The sequence below is a fragment of the Taeniopygia guttata genome, chromosome 4, assembly GCF_048771995.1.
Source record: "Taeniopygia guttata chromosome 4, bTaeGut7.mat, whole genome shotgun sequence".
Taxonomy (NCBI): Eukaryota; Metazoa; Chordata; class Aves; order Passeriformes; family Estrildidae; genus Taeniopygia; species Taeniopygia guttata.
The window spans coordinates 23,382,243-23,395,851 of NC_133028.1; the positions used below are offsets into that span (position 1 = coordinate 23,382,243).

The 13,609-nt window shown below is 44.3% G+C and overlaps 1 protein-coding gene across 4 annotated transcripts in view; it reads left to right on the top strand.

Annotated features, from left to right (window-relative positions):
* Positions 1 to 435: 435 nt before the first annotated feature.
* The window catches only part of LIMCH1 (LIM and calponin homology domains 1), a 171,901-nt gene continuing 158,727 nt past the window's right edge, over positions 436 to 13,609 (top strand). For all 4 annotated transcript variants that reach the window (XM_072928116.1, XM_072928117.1, XM_030270984.4 and 1 more), the window contains exon 1: positions 436 to 974. In XM_072928116.1, the coding sequence (XP_072784217.1) occupies positions 879 to 974 (96 nt within the window). In that variant the 5' untranslated portion in view covers positions 436 to 878. The remainder of the gene's footprint in view (positions 975 to 13,609) is intronic.

Consider the following 13,609-nt stretch of genomic DNA (forward strand, 5'->3'; position numbering starts at 1 on the left):
CCAGCCCTGTGCTGACCCTCACGCGTTTCGCTAGGCCGGTGTGCCCTCAGCAGCCCGGGGAGCTGTCCCGCAGTGCCGCCAGCGGCACCTGCCGCGCTCCGCTCCCGGTGCAGAAGCCCCCGGCCCTCAGGCAGGTGGGTGAGGGCCGGGCGAGCAGCAGGGCGCTTTCCCCGCGGCGCACATGGAGATTCTCGGGTGCTCCGCGTAGCACCATCGATTTATTGCAAACAGCAATTCACCGTGTGCGGCTCGGTGCCCTCCGAGAGCTGAGGGTGCGGGACTGGCTGCCCCCGAAGCAGGGGGAGCCTTGCCATCGAGTCCTCCATCCCCGGGCGCAGCGGGCTGAGGGTAGCGGCTCCCCCCAAGCAGGGAGGGCGCTGCCATCCCCGTCCCCGTCTCCGTCCCCCACGCGGGGTGCCCGCGTCCCCCGCCCACCCTCCCCGGCGGCCGCAGCGCCGCCCGCGATGCGATGCTCGCGGAGGCGAGGCGGCGGCGCGGGCATTTGCATGGGCTGAAGGCAAAGCGGCTTCGCCCGTCTGTTTTATTTTTAGCTGGCAGCTCAGGACAGCGCGGCGAAGCTCCGCTCCGCCGGCGGGGCGGGCGGGGCGGCAGCCGAGGGAGGACCGAGGCGGCAGGGCGGGCGGACGGACAGACGGGGCACCGGCGGAGAGAGGTTACCGCAGGCGAGCTGCAGCCAGCCGGGCTGCGGAGCGCCGCCGCACCCGGCTCCCGCCCCGGCGGCTGCGAGCAGGGAGAGGCAGGGACACACAGGCAGCGGCCTCCGGCGTCCCCTCGCTGCGGCCGCGGCTCACCCCGGGCTGCCGACTCGGTGCCTGGCTTCTCCCCCGCCGCAGCCGCGGCGCGCCGGGGCCCTGCAGATGGCCAGTCCTGGGCTGGAGCTGGGAGAGGTTCAGCCTCCTGCCGAGCCCCCCCAGCCTGAGCTGGCCTTCACCGAGGCTCAGAAATGGATCGAGGTAAGCACGCGGATGGCGGGGGTGCGGGCGCCTGACCCTATCGGGGACGCCCCGCGGGACAACCCGGTGTCCTTCCCTCCCCCCCCGGTCGCTGTCCCCCCGGGGACTGTGGGCGTTTTATTCCACGCTGATCTCAATCCCGGCCTCCCCGCCGCTCCCCGCAGCTTTCCTCGCTGCGGGGAAAGCAGCCGGGGCCGACCGAGCCACCACTCAGCCCCCGCGCAGGGTGCGCGCTTTGGATGGCCCCCGCCCCCCTTCCGTCGCTTCCAAACTTAATCTGTTAATCGCATTTCCCCTCCCCGCCCCCGGCGCTGGGATGAACGGGACGGCTGTAAACATGAGCCGGGCAGGTGCGCGGAGCTAGGGAGCGAACGCGGATGCATCCCCGTCCCCCCCGGGGCTCCCGGGGGCGGCGAGGGGCCCCCGCCCCGCCGGGAAAGGTCCGGCCCCGCGCCCGCCGGCTCCCCGCGGCCTCGGGCGGCGGTGGCGGCCGCGCAGGTAGCGCTCCGCAGTGCGCGGAGGGGCGGGCCGTCACCGCTGCGGGGCCGGGGACAGCCCTGCTGCCCCTGTTCCCGTCTCTCAGCCGACCAAGGAGGGATACTTAGTTTGGCTGTTAAAGGCAGAGAAAAATAGATATGCTTGCTGTTTGCTCGCGCCGTAAAACGGAAAGATGAGCAGGTGGTGGGTCAAATTTAATAGTTAAATATTTTGGCATGTGCCAACAGAGACGCTGAAAATAGCTCTCCATCTGATTTCCGGTACAGAGCATACGTGAAGGTGGCATAAACCCAGATACCAGGGTAGCTGCTCACTTCAGCTGTGGGCTTTGAATCTAATCTGCAGTTTTTAGAAAGCCTCAGTGGATTCTCTTTTCTGAAAGTGACTAGGCAAAAGGCTGTAAAAATTGTTGTGACTTTCAGATAGTGTGAAGCCCTGTAAATTTCAGAATGTAATGTTTTACTCCAGTATCAACTGGGAAAGTAATGCTGTGTCAGTCTTCAGGGAATTGGCCCTGACGTGATGTGAATCTGGCTGGTGTAGGATCAGAGGCAGAGGAACCATGATGCATGTGAAAAGAAGGGCTTTTGTGCCAAGGAAAGGTGAGCATGCAGCTTGGAAAAGTGAAATGCACCTAAACATCTTTTGTTTTGGGAAGATGAATGTGGCAGTTTTTGTATAGTCTTCTTTATGACAGAGGACCAAGGGAGAGAGGCACGTGACTCCAATCATACATATGATATAAAAATACCTTGTGACCATGAGTCCTGCTGACTGCTAATGGAGCCAGGAACCCAATGGTGAAGCAGTTCTCTGTAGATAACAAAGCTGTCTTCAGCCACTCCAGGGGCAATAATAATTAAGGGACTATAAGTCTTCCTGTATTAGAACAGAACCTTGTGGGTCAGGCAGAAACTTCTCTCTTGGGCAGTTTATTCTATAGTTCACTGTGGCAGGAGGTTTCATGCCTGTCTCTTGTGCTGTGCAGGCTCTGGTGAGAAGAGCAGGAGAGCTCTTTAAGATCTTTGTCCTCCATGCAAGTTCAAGAGTTTAGTACAGGGGAAGCTGTCAATAACTTCTTGTCCTTCCTCCAATTTTTACAGCATCATCTGCTTGATGGCTGAATGACAGAACTGTAATGTACTGTTAAGTTTGCAACTGTCCCCTTGACTGAGGGGAATGTGTCAGGAGCCTGGAGCATTGCCACAGCTGTGGTGTGAGAGGAAAGCACTTGCCTTTCCAGCAATGCCTGGAGTTGATGCTCCCACTAAAAGAAAGAAAGAAGAAGCTGCCAGTGAGGCAATTGTGGCTTAATTTGCCTAACACATAGTATTTCCTTTTAATCCCAGTTTGGTTTACGCTCTGGAGCATGAGGGTTATTACCTCTTCCAAAAATCTGGTCAGCATTCTTCCTTCTAAATCTGGATGATTTGAACTGTTTGAATTATGCAGGACTTGACATGCTAGTGCAAAGTTATTGAAAAGCAAGGTCAGTCTTAAAAAGAAATAAAAATTTTAAAATAGGAAATCAACATTCAGTGTGCCAAGCCCTATCAATTTGTGTGAAAAGCAGAAATCAGGGTCGTGCTGTGTCTGGCTACTAAGTCCATCTGCTTCAGCTGGCTCTGTACTTGTCTCTCACCAGTTTATTCTCTGGCCTAGAGATGTTAGGAAATGTCCAGTGTGTTGTGTCTTCTGACTCCCTTCTGACCATTTAAAATTACCTCTCTCTCAAGTGAAAAAAAAAAAAAAGAAGAAATTGTTGTAATTGCAAGGAAGGCTATTGAACCTGTAGTATGGAGCAGACAAACTAGTGAGAATTTTACTAGTGTAAGACAGTTTAAAACCTGTATTAGGCTGTAAAATAGCACCATGCAAGGAAATTAAAGTAGAAATGGACAGACTGAAAACTCTATCAGCTTACTGTGCATTTTTATTTCTAACAATTAAGTTGTTTGACTTGCTTTTTCGATTCTCATCTGGTTTAAATCCTCATGTGGGTGCTGTCGCTATTGTTGTAGGGCTTCAGAAATCCACCCCATGGTCTGCAGTACATTCCTCCTGTGGTGGGACTGGAAAGAGAGGCTTCTCCTCTTCTTGCAGATGGGCAGCCAAGACATTAAGTTATGAATGTTTAGCTCTACAAGGATCAAGGAACTTCTGTTCCACTGCTCCAGAGGTCTTAGGGGTCTTGTTTTTATTCCTTGGGTCTGTTACCTTTCACCAGAGATGGTCTTCTGGGTGCCAGAAGCCTTCCTTTTTCTCTGCCAGCATTACTTTAATCTGGATGCTGCAGTGTAGGGTGGTCTAAATTACACTGAAGTTTTAGTGGATACCTTTGGGTAGGAAACCAGAGTTCAGGCTTGCCTAATTTTGCATAAATATCAACTGTGCATCCCCCTTGTAACAGCAAACTAGTCTATTATTTTAGTTTAGCTTGGCATGTACTACTTAAGTGAAGAATGCCCTCTTAATGATAAAATGCACCTTATTAGTAGCACTCAGAGGAATTAAAATAAAGGCACTGAATGAAAAATCCTGTGAGAGAGCTACATCATTCTGCATTATTAAAGGTGTGGTATCTCATTTCAATTAATGCATCTTGGTTTCACTGAAAGAATATATCAACCTTGTAAAGCCTAGCGGCATTCTATAGCAAAATAACAAATCTAATTTAATCTAATGGCCTGTAATATTAAAATATCAAGGTTCTCTGTATGTATGTTTAATCTGGAATAGCTGGTGGTGGAAAGAACATCTGTGTAAACAGTTATTCTTTCTGTTAAGACTCATAGGAGAATAATACGGTAATAAAGTCACATTTAATACTGGTGTAGCTCCTAAGGGTATTGTTATCTCCTCATCGTGCCTCCTAGCCTTGCCTCATTAGTATGCTCTCTCCTCATTGCTGAGACTTGGTTCAATTAGAGATGGTTTTTCCATAGATTTGTATTCCTTAGAAACTTTGCCAGCTGATAAGAATACTTCCTTCATAGTTGTATGGCAATAATAAACAGGTCATGTTTTTCTGTCCATTGTGACCAGTGCTTGACTTTATCATTTTCTCTAGATGTCTGTAAGCTAAACCCCATCAACTTCCAATAATCTGTTGCTTTTTTCCTATATACATTCCCCATGAGAATTCTTGTGTTAAGGAGAAATTTGCCAGTCAGAGAAGTTTGTTTGTTGTTTTGTGTCTTCTTGTTGTCTTCTAGCAAAAACACCTCTTAGATTTTTGTATTTAAGGTGGTGTTTTAAATTGGTAACAGTGGTGCTGCTTCTAGGAGAAGCTGTAGGACCATGTGCATTCCAAAGTGCCTCTGGATGTGCCACAACATACAACAGAATAGGTAGGCCATTCCTTCACTACCTTCTTTATGGAAGAGTGTGAGAGGCATAAATTAATGTGATTTGCTTGAGCCAGGAGTCTAGAAGCAAGGTTTCTATAGGGTGTCTCTCTCAACCAAGAGGAGGTTCCCTCTGCAAAAATGTAGCTTAAAAGGAGTTGAAGGTAGTTCATTGAGCAAATCTTTTCTGATGGTGAAAGACTTGGAGTACCTGCAGCAGTGTCCTGGAACTTGAGTAATATGCAAGTTTGTTTATATGATCTTCAGAATGCAGTATGACCTTTGAGGAGCACCAAAGATAAAGCTCTTTTGGTGAAATGTGACTGGGGAAGCTGACTGATTCACTGAGTATACCAGTGACTTGCATCCTGCAGGAATGTTTCTATTTCCAAACATGTGTAGACATCTGTTCTTCTGTGGAGCTGATTCTACAATTCTTGAACAGGGACACCAGCTCCTTTGAACATTTATACAGTTCCTAGAGCAGTGGTGCCTATAGTCAAACTGGGACCTTTGGGTGCCACTACGGTCATGCCATTATTTGGATAGGAATGCATTAAATCCAACAGACATCTTCTCTAGCAAGCATTTCCAGAGAATTCAATTTAACTACTTTATAAGAGTATTTCAGTGCAACCATTTAAGTGTAGAATGTTACACCAAGCTCTAAAACTGAATAATTTATTAATCAAATATTGTAAAGTAGTTGTTGAATGAACCTCCAAACAGTGTTTACAGGCTAAATTTCTCAGCTTTTAGCTTTTCTTTCTTTTTAGCTCTTTTTCTTCTGCTGGAAAGTGTCTTACCAGCAGAAGATGTAATATATGTCATATATTAGAGAATTAATTATGTAATATATTGGGAATGATTTTATTAGAGTGAGCAAGTGTATTATCAGACTAGAAGAAACCTATGTAAATGTGTTAAACAAGTAGCTTGATATGAGGACAAGCTGAAGTATAGGCCAGAAGAATCCTTCCCACAGTGTTTGTAAGGTAACCGTGAAGAATCAAAAGGTGTGTGGCTGATATCAGACCTTAGATGTATGTGAATGCTGGATGCCTTTACTGTGGTTACAGTGACTGGACCTGGAGAGGAATTCTTCACTGCTATCTCTACATCTCCTCCTGGGCAGCATTTAAGGACTGCAGGCAGGACAGATGGGATGCTCTTCATTCTGGCTCAGTTAGTCATTCGGTGGAATGGGAGCTAAATTGATTTAATATGGGTGGAAGAACCCACCCAAACTCTCTGACACTGTCTGACTACCACCTTCTAGAAATTTTTTCCTCTCCAGTTGCCTGACAGCCAACCTCCTGTGCTGTATACATGAAGCCAGTTCCCTCGTCATAAGATGTTTAAGCCATGTTACAAGTAGTGCTTGGCACAGGGGTGAAAATAATCAGAACAACAATACTATTGTTGAAGGGATAATGTCAGGAAAAGCAGGGCTGAACTCTAATAGTCTCAAATCTGAATTAATTTCTACTCTTAGTATTGAAATTTTAAAATAGGTAAAAGATCTGACCTTAACACCAGTCTGGGATGCCATTATTGAGTTGGTGGTGGAGACCAGTTAGTACAGCTATGTAATGTCGCTGCTAGTAGTTACATTTTAAATTTTTTTTTTTAAGGCAAACTTTGGTTCTCTAGAAAGAAAAGTGAAATCTTTTCCAAGTATGGAGTTTAAACAGTAGGTTGATGCAGCAGGATTATCTAGCTTCTAAAATGTTTTGGCTTATCAGGTTATAAAAATCGTATCTTTTGTTTGGAAAATCTAGCAGTCTAGGAGCTTTTCATCCATGGATGAAAAATTCCGTGCATTCTTCTTCTGCAAACATTCCAAGAAGAACAATTTTGTAATGAAAAAGACATTTATGGGGTGAAAGTGTCACTTAAAAGGACAGCTGCATAGGGGAAGGTATTAACATTTTGCCATACATGCCATGAAGATCTAAGCTTTCCCTCCTTGTACTTGTCCTTGCCCTTCTCCTCCTTCTCCTCCTTCTCCTCCTTCTCCTCCTTCTCCTCCTTCTCCTCCTTCTCCTCCTTCTCCTCCTTCTCCTCCTTCTCCTCCTTCTCCTCCTTCTCCTCCTTCTCCTCCTTCTCCTCCTTCTCCTCCTTCTCCTCCTTCTCCTCCTTCTCCTCCTTCTCCTCCTTCTCCTTTTCTCCTTCTGATATTATCACTTAAAGAAGGAAGACTTGCCTCACTCAGACCCTTAGATCACAATAGTACAACAGATACCATGGCAGCAGGAACATGACATTAAAATTGATAGCTGAAACTTCTCCCAGCTATGTTAACCACTGCTGTAGGTGAAAGGCTGTGGCCTGTGTCCTGGAGACAGAATGTGAAGAACAGTAATGTACCACAGCTTAAAATAAACAGCATAAATGTAATTCCTGTACCTGGGACAGGGTGGGGACTGACTGCTGGGGCAGCAGCTGTGATGGAAAGCACTGGGGGAACATGTGGGAAAACAGGCTGGGCACAAGCCTGCAGTGTTCTGGTAGTAGGAGAGGCTACCCTTCATGGTCTTCTGGAGCTGGTAGTGATGGATGTGGTTGTTTGCTCCTGTTTGGCACTTGCTAGGCTGCTCTTGGAATACTGCATCCAGTTTTGGAGCCCAGAGTGTGGGAGGGGCGTTGATGATAAGCTGGAGGAAATGGAGCAGGGAGCCCCCAGGCTGAATTGGGCTGGGACACTTGTCATGAGAGGATGAGGGAACTGGACTTCTTCAGGAGAGATGACTTTGTGTGGACATGGCATCAGCATCCTTGTACCTGTTAGCAGGTTTTTGAGAAGACAGATTCAGGCACTTCATGGAGGTATGTGACAGGAAAATTAGATATTTATCATAAATTAAAATAGGAAAGATTATGGCTTGATATAGGGATAAGTTTCTTCACCTTCAGCCAACTGAACATGGGTGCAGGTTGACCAGAGGTGCTGGGAGAACACCATCTCTGGATTGCTTTATTCCTGTCTGGACAAAGCTGGAAATGGCCTGGTCAGACCCAAAAGCTGAACTTGCACATAGCAGGAGGTTAGACTAGAGGCCTTCTGATGTCCCTACCAACCTGGTTATTCTGTACATCTGTAACTCCTTGACAGTGGGTGAGTAAGCATCACTTACTTTTGATGCTACTTTTTAGGCCACTTGTGTTATTGTAGTGAAGAACTTGTTTATATAAGCAAGATCCTTCTTTATAGAAAGCAAAACTCCTATGGCAGGCATCTTCAGGGTATGCTACTGAGTTTTCTTTGTAGAAACTCATCAAGGCAGTGTGAAATATGTTTGGATTCTAATCTAACTAGTTTTGCTAAACCTGTTTTATTATAGGAAACTGTGAAAATTACTAATTTCATTGGCTTGGCTTGAATTTTTTTTTTTTTTTGTTATGATTTAATTCATTGTGTACTGCTATAATTGACCACGAAGGAATTTCAATTTCCTTTCCTTTCTAGATCTTGAGAAGATGACATGAAGGCTTAATTCTTGAGACTTTAGGTGCTAAATCATTAAGAGGCTTTTTGTTTGTAGTATTAGTTCTTTATAAGAATCCTTTACCTTGACAGTCACTTTGCTCAGTTCCAGTATGACCTGCTACTGTTAACTAGTGTTTTTCTTTAATTGTATGCATATATGATGATTATTGCCAGCAATTCTTACCCTAGAAAAATGTCTATCTTAACAATAAAGTTAATAACAGAGCTGGCATCTGATGTTAAAATTGACTTGAAGTAGTCTAGTGAATTTTTGATTGATGAGGAGAAGAAAATCTTCTTCGTTTGCTTATTTGAAAAGAAACCCTATTTTGCTGGTTGCGACTGTTCAGAGGTCTCATGCCTAGTACCAAAGACAGCTTGATCTTGAAATCAATTTTGACAAGCTAAGATTATGAAAAATAATTCTGCTGTGGCTTCTTGGCTTTGGCATCATTGTCAGTGATTCACAGAGCACTTCACAGGCTAAGGAGCAGCATGGTGGAGGCAGGGGAAGCAATTCTTTAATTCTGCTCTGAATGGATGGATAAGCAAGGTAAGAGAGAAATGCTCTTCATTAATTGCTCCTTCACAGAGTGTTCTGGATGATCTCTGGTTCATGATGGAAGTAAGGCAGGGATTTTTGCAGTGTGTGATCTGATCCCACTATGAGTTTCAGGAAGAACATCAAAGGAAAAGTTCTCTGTGATGGCTTTTTCCTTATGCTGTTCCAACATCCAAATTCCCTCTACCTCCATTTGACTTTTCCACAGTCTTCAGATGAATCCCAGCCATTCAGTTATCTACAAGCTACATGGAAAGTGGCTGCTCATACTCTACGTAATGCACAAAACCCAGGAGACCTCATCCTGATACTGTAAATACATTCCCTCTGCGTTCCTTTCCTCTTGTTGTTGGTAGATCTCTGTAGAGTGCTGTAATCAGGAGCAATCAATTGTCTGTGTGGATTACAGTATCATTTAAAAAATAAATTAAGCTATTACCTCCAGTTCCTGAGACATACATTGCTGTGTCTCAGGTTTTTCTCACCAACAATAAGGAAGGAAAATCTATGGAAAGATTAACACGTAAGAGTTAAAAAAAAAATATATCTCTGATACATACCTACAGCAAAAATGCAGGTCAAGGGCTTTACATAATGTATTGATAATACTTGATAGCACTGCATCTTCTGAATTACTGTACATAGGATGGGACTGTTGGAAGTAGAAGTTGTGAACCAGGATGAAGAAAAGTATGGTCTTCCACTCTGGGACTTCTGCATTTCCAGAGTGGCAGGAAAAAGCTCCGAGTTGTCTTTCCACTAAAATCAGAAGGCCAAGAAACTCAAAGGAATTTGTAGCTCAGCATCAGGTTGCTCTGACTTGAGAAGCACAACCTTGCTTTCGAAAAAGCAGAGGCTGATACCCATAAATAACTGATTTCAAGTGGGAGCACTGCCTGGCTACAGAGGATAAGGGATTGAGGGTAAAAATCTCTTTGTGAGGCTTTGCCAGCACTGTTCTCCATTAAATGCACAGTTATGCTGTCATGTGACAGCAGATTGTGCCTCAAGTGGAGATTAGAGGTCTTGCTACGCGTCTTTAAAGCAAATATATCTCCCAGATCCAAAACTCTAACTTTGGTCTTCATCTCCATGTAAATATTCAAGGAAATTATGGAACTCATGGTGATTTAATTTCTTGTGCAAATTTTATATCTGATATCAGTGTATTGGACACTCCATTTCAATTCTACTTCCAACAAATACTGAAAATTCTTTGTCCAAATGTCTACTTTACTAATCTAGAAAATTCTTAAGAGATTTTTTTAAAGTCTGCTGTCAGAGAAGGGAAGCTTCTGTATCTGAGGAAAGGCTCTGAAGCCATCCTCCCCATTTTTTCCCTGAATTCCTAGTTTTGAATATTAATGCCTTTGATGACAATTTTGCTTGTATGTTCCATTTTCTTTTTTTCCATTTTAAAAAGAGCCATGGTATGTTAGCTGAAGTCTGCTACTTGTCAGTGAGCATTTTCTGACTGTGTTTGGGAAATGGAGAGGGATGAGAAGAGACAGAAGTGGCTGCCTTGTCTCTGCCAGGCTGGTGCAGGCAGGGATGCCCAGTGTGCCAGGATGTTCAGCCATGAATCCCTTGGCTTTGTTTCTGTGCAATTGTTGCGATTCATTTCAGTGGGCAAAGTCACATATATTGTTGCAACAAAAACAACTTTGGAAATTTTTTCAGTCCAGAGGCATAAATGTAACTATATAATCTAAACAGGGAAAAAACAAAAAGAGAATAACTATGTAAGTATTCTTTTCTGTTTGTCCTTCTCCTGATTCTGAAGAATTGTTTTTTGACGTTGTGCTTTGGAAAAAGGAAGCTACGGATTTAGGAGTATGCATGTGCAGTGTCTGTCATCTGACAGTGTTTGGATCAGTTAAAGATAGGAAATAAAAGAATTTGTTTTCCAGAAAAAAATATGCTTGCAAGGAAAAGAAGGTGTCATAATCAGTAAGTCACAAAAGTGAGTCTTGCCTGAGTTCAGAGAAATTATATAAAACCTTAGCCTAATAACCTACCCCTCCCAAACCCAATTTTTATTTCACAAGGGGGCCTTCAGTTTCGGAATAACATGTTAAAAAACCAAAAATCAACAAAATTTAATTGACTCAAATGATCCTTTATTAGAAACATCATGCCTGTTCCAAAGGGAAGCAAAAGTACCCTCTAAACATTTTAATTGTGAACATGCAGGTCTTCAGTCTTTCTGTGACTTTGTTTCCTCCTTCTCTCAAACCAGAGCCAGCAGCAGAGCCATGCCACTGCTCTGCTGAGGGTGCTGGGCTGAAGGACACTTTCTGGCAAGGTACTTCTTCCTGCTGGTGGTAGGGGCTGTAGGCAGGCTACAGTGATCTCTCAGGACAGCCCAGGTGCACAGCCACTGCTCAGAGTGGAGAGTGTGTGGTGGCCACTGCTCTTGTGTGGAGGTTCCAGCTGGTGCTCCCAGCATGGGCAGCTGTTGCATCGCGGCTCCTGACATCCAGAGACTCAGACTGGCACGGCACTGTGAAGGGTGAGATGTCCTGTGAGCAGATAAAGGGAGCACAGGGTGTTAAAATCAAACTGGTAAAGCTGCAGTAGTTTTACCTCCCTTATCTTTCAATAATTATTTTCTCCCAGGAAGCAGTCCTCAGATTTGCAGATGTTTGCTTGCTATGGGTGCCCTCCAACTATAAGCATCAAGCTGGATCTGTAGTAGGACTGGATCTGAAGGATATGCAGGTTATGAAGAATGCACTGCAATTGGTGAGAGAACCTTCTTGGAATACCCTAAAAAGAAAAAGACATCTATTTTTATTTAAAAATGTATCTTAGTAATAAATGCTTTTTAACTTCATTCCTTTCACTCATTTTGCTTTGTGTTAGTAGCTTTAGGGGAGAAAGTAAGCAAAGCAGTTATGGATAGCTATGGGACAACTTAATGAAAATTCACAGGGGTAGCTCTGGGTGACATTCCAGTAAGATATAATAAAAACTTGTCTACCAGTGCTTGCAGGATTTTATCCAATAATTTCCATTCGTTGTAGTTCACTAGTGTCTCTGAGGTTGCAATGCTGAATAATAGCTTTGATTCTGTACTTTTTATTTTTGGATTTCAACCAAGACTCTTGATTGCATGTTCTGATCATAGGCAGATCTGATATTTGTGGTTTTTGCATCAACCCTCAATATTTGTTAGTTTTTCAGTGCAGTGTTTAGTTCTCCATTGCCATACTGGGTTTTCTTTTTTTATTTTCTTTTTTTTTTTTAATAAATTGTGTGGAAAAAACTTGCATTTCAGCTTCCCACATTAAGGACCTTGAAATCAATAGATCAAAGCCAGAGCAGACTTGCTGGAAGTGGTGCAATCTCAAACTGTGTTGAAAGCTTTTGTTTTCTGCCTTTTTACTGTCTCTTGGCATCTCCCAAGAGGAGGAAGACCATGTGGGGGGTCTCTGTGTAGAGAAAGGGGAGTATGCCATCATGCATGCTTGGGGTGCAGGGCTATGTGACTGGAAGGTTCTGATTTTCACAAGCAGCAGTGGGGGCAGGCTTTGCACAGGACAAGGAGCTCCAATATGAAGCATCAAAGCGATGGTTTCCCATGGCTTGGCCTGGTGTCCAGTATACCCAGGAAATAGGTGCTGTTGGAAGATGTGCTCATGGAGAAAGGACTGTCAGTGTTAACTATGAGCAGTGAACATTTCTCAGTGCATGCAACTTCAGACAGGTAGAAGTTTTCTTTTAGGATTGAGAGGAAAAACATAAGCATCTTGTACAAAAAACATATTAAGAGAGCAAAACATAAGCTCCCATTTTTGTGTTTGCTGGGGAGGGAGGATGCTTTAAAACTTAGAACTGCAACAGCATGAAAGCTGGTTGGTGAAGTAGACGTGATAGAGTCAACAAAGCTGAGATGCTTCAATGCATCAAAAACTCTTGCTGCTACTCTGTTGAGGATAAGCTTTTATTTCTTCAAGAAAAAGCAAGTTAGAGAAATGGCTCTTCTGCAATGTAGAAATACGCTGACAGGGGTAGAAGATCACTTCTAATGTGCAGAGTTGTGTTCTTTGTTGTCCAGAGGTGTATCATAGTAGAATTTCTTAGGACAATGGCATGAAACGAAAAGAACTGTTGAACTGCTGCCTGACAAGTCTTCCACAACCAATTGCATTTATAGGTTGCCATGAAAATATCTTGTGAATGACTGAGCTTGAAGCCAAGTGTGTTGACCTGTGCACTTGTCCTACTCCTCAGAGCCATGATTCCTTCCTGCCAGAAGTCTAATGAGGCTGTTGGAGGGAAAGAGCACGTTTGGGAATTTCCGAACTGCTGTAACTATAACTCTTTCATTCCCAGTACAGCGACAGAATATTTGAACTAACACAAGTTAGGAAAATTACAACTTTGTTGTTACCAGTAAAACAAAATGCCTTCTTTTTTTATTCATCAACAGCCCATCTAACTTAAAATACGGCTTTTGACTGAAGGGCTTTGGACCCTTTTACTTGTTTCTTGTTTAGGCGATGTTGGGGGATTCTTTTTGTCTGTAAATGACTGCCCAGTAATCCTGTTAATGCACAGAAATATGGGTGACATAAGGCACTCACGTGATGCACTTGTTGCATGGATTCTGCCAGCTCTCTGCCTCTTATGTGCCTTAAGGGCTTAAAATATCTTTACACAGGGTAATGGTTATTGTGAGATTACTTGAGTAGTTGTCATGCAGTTGGTCATCCATGCCCCTTGTATCTTTGTA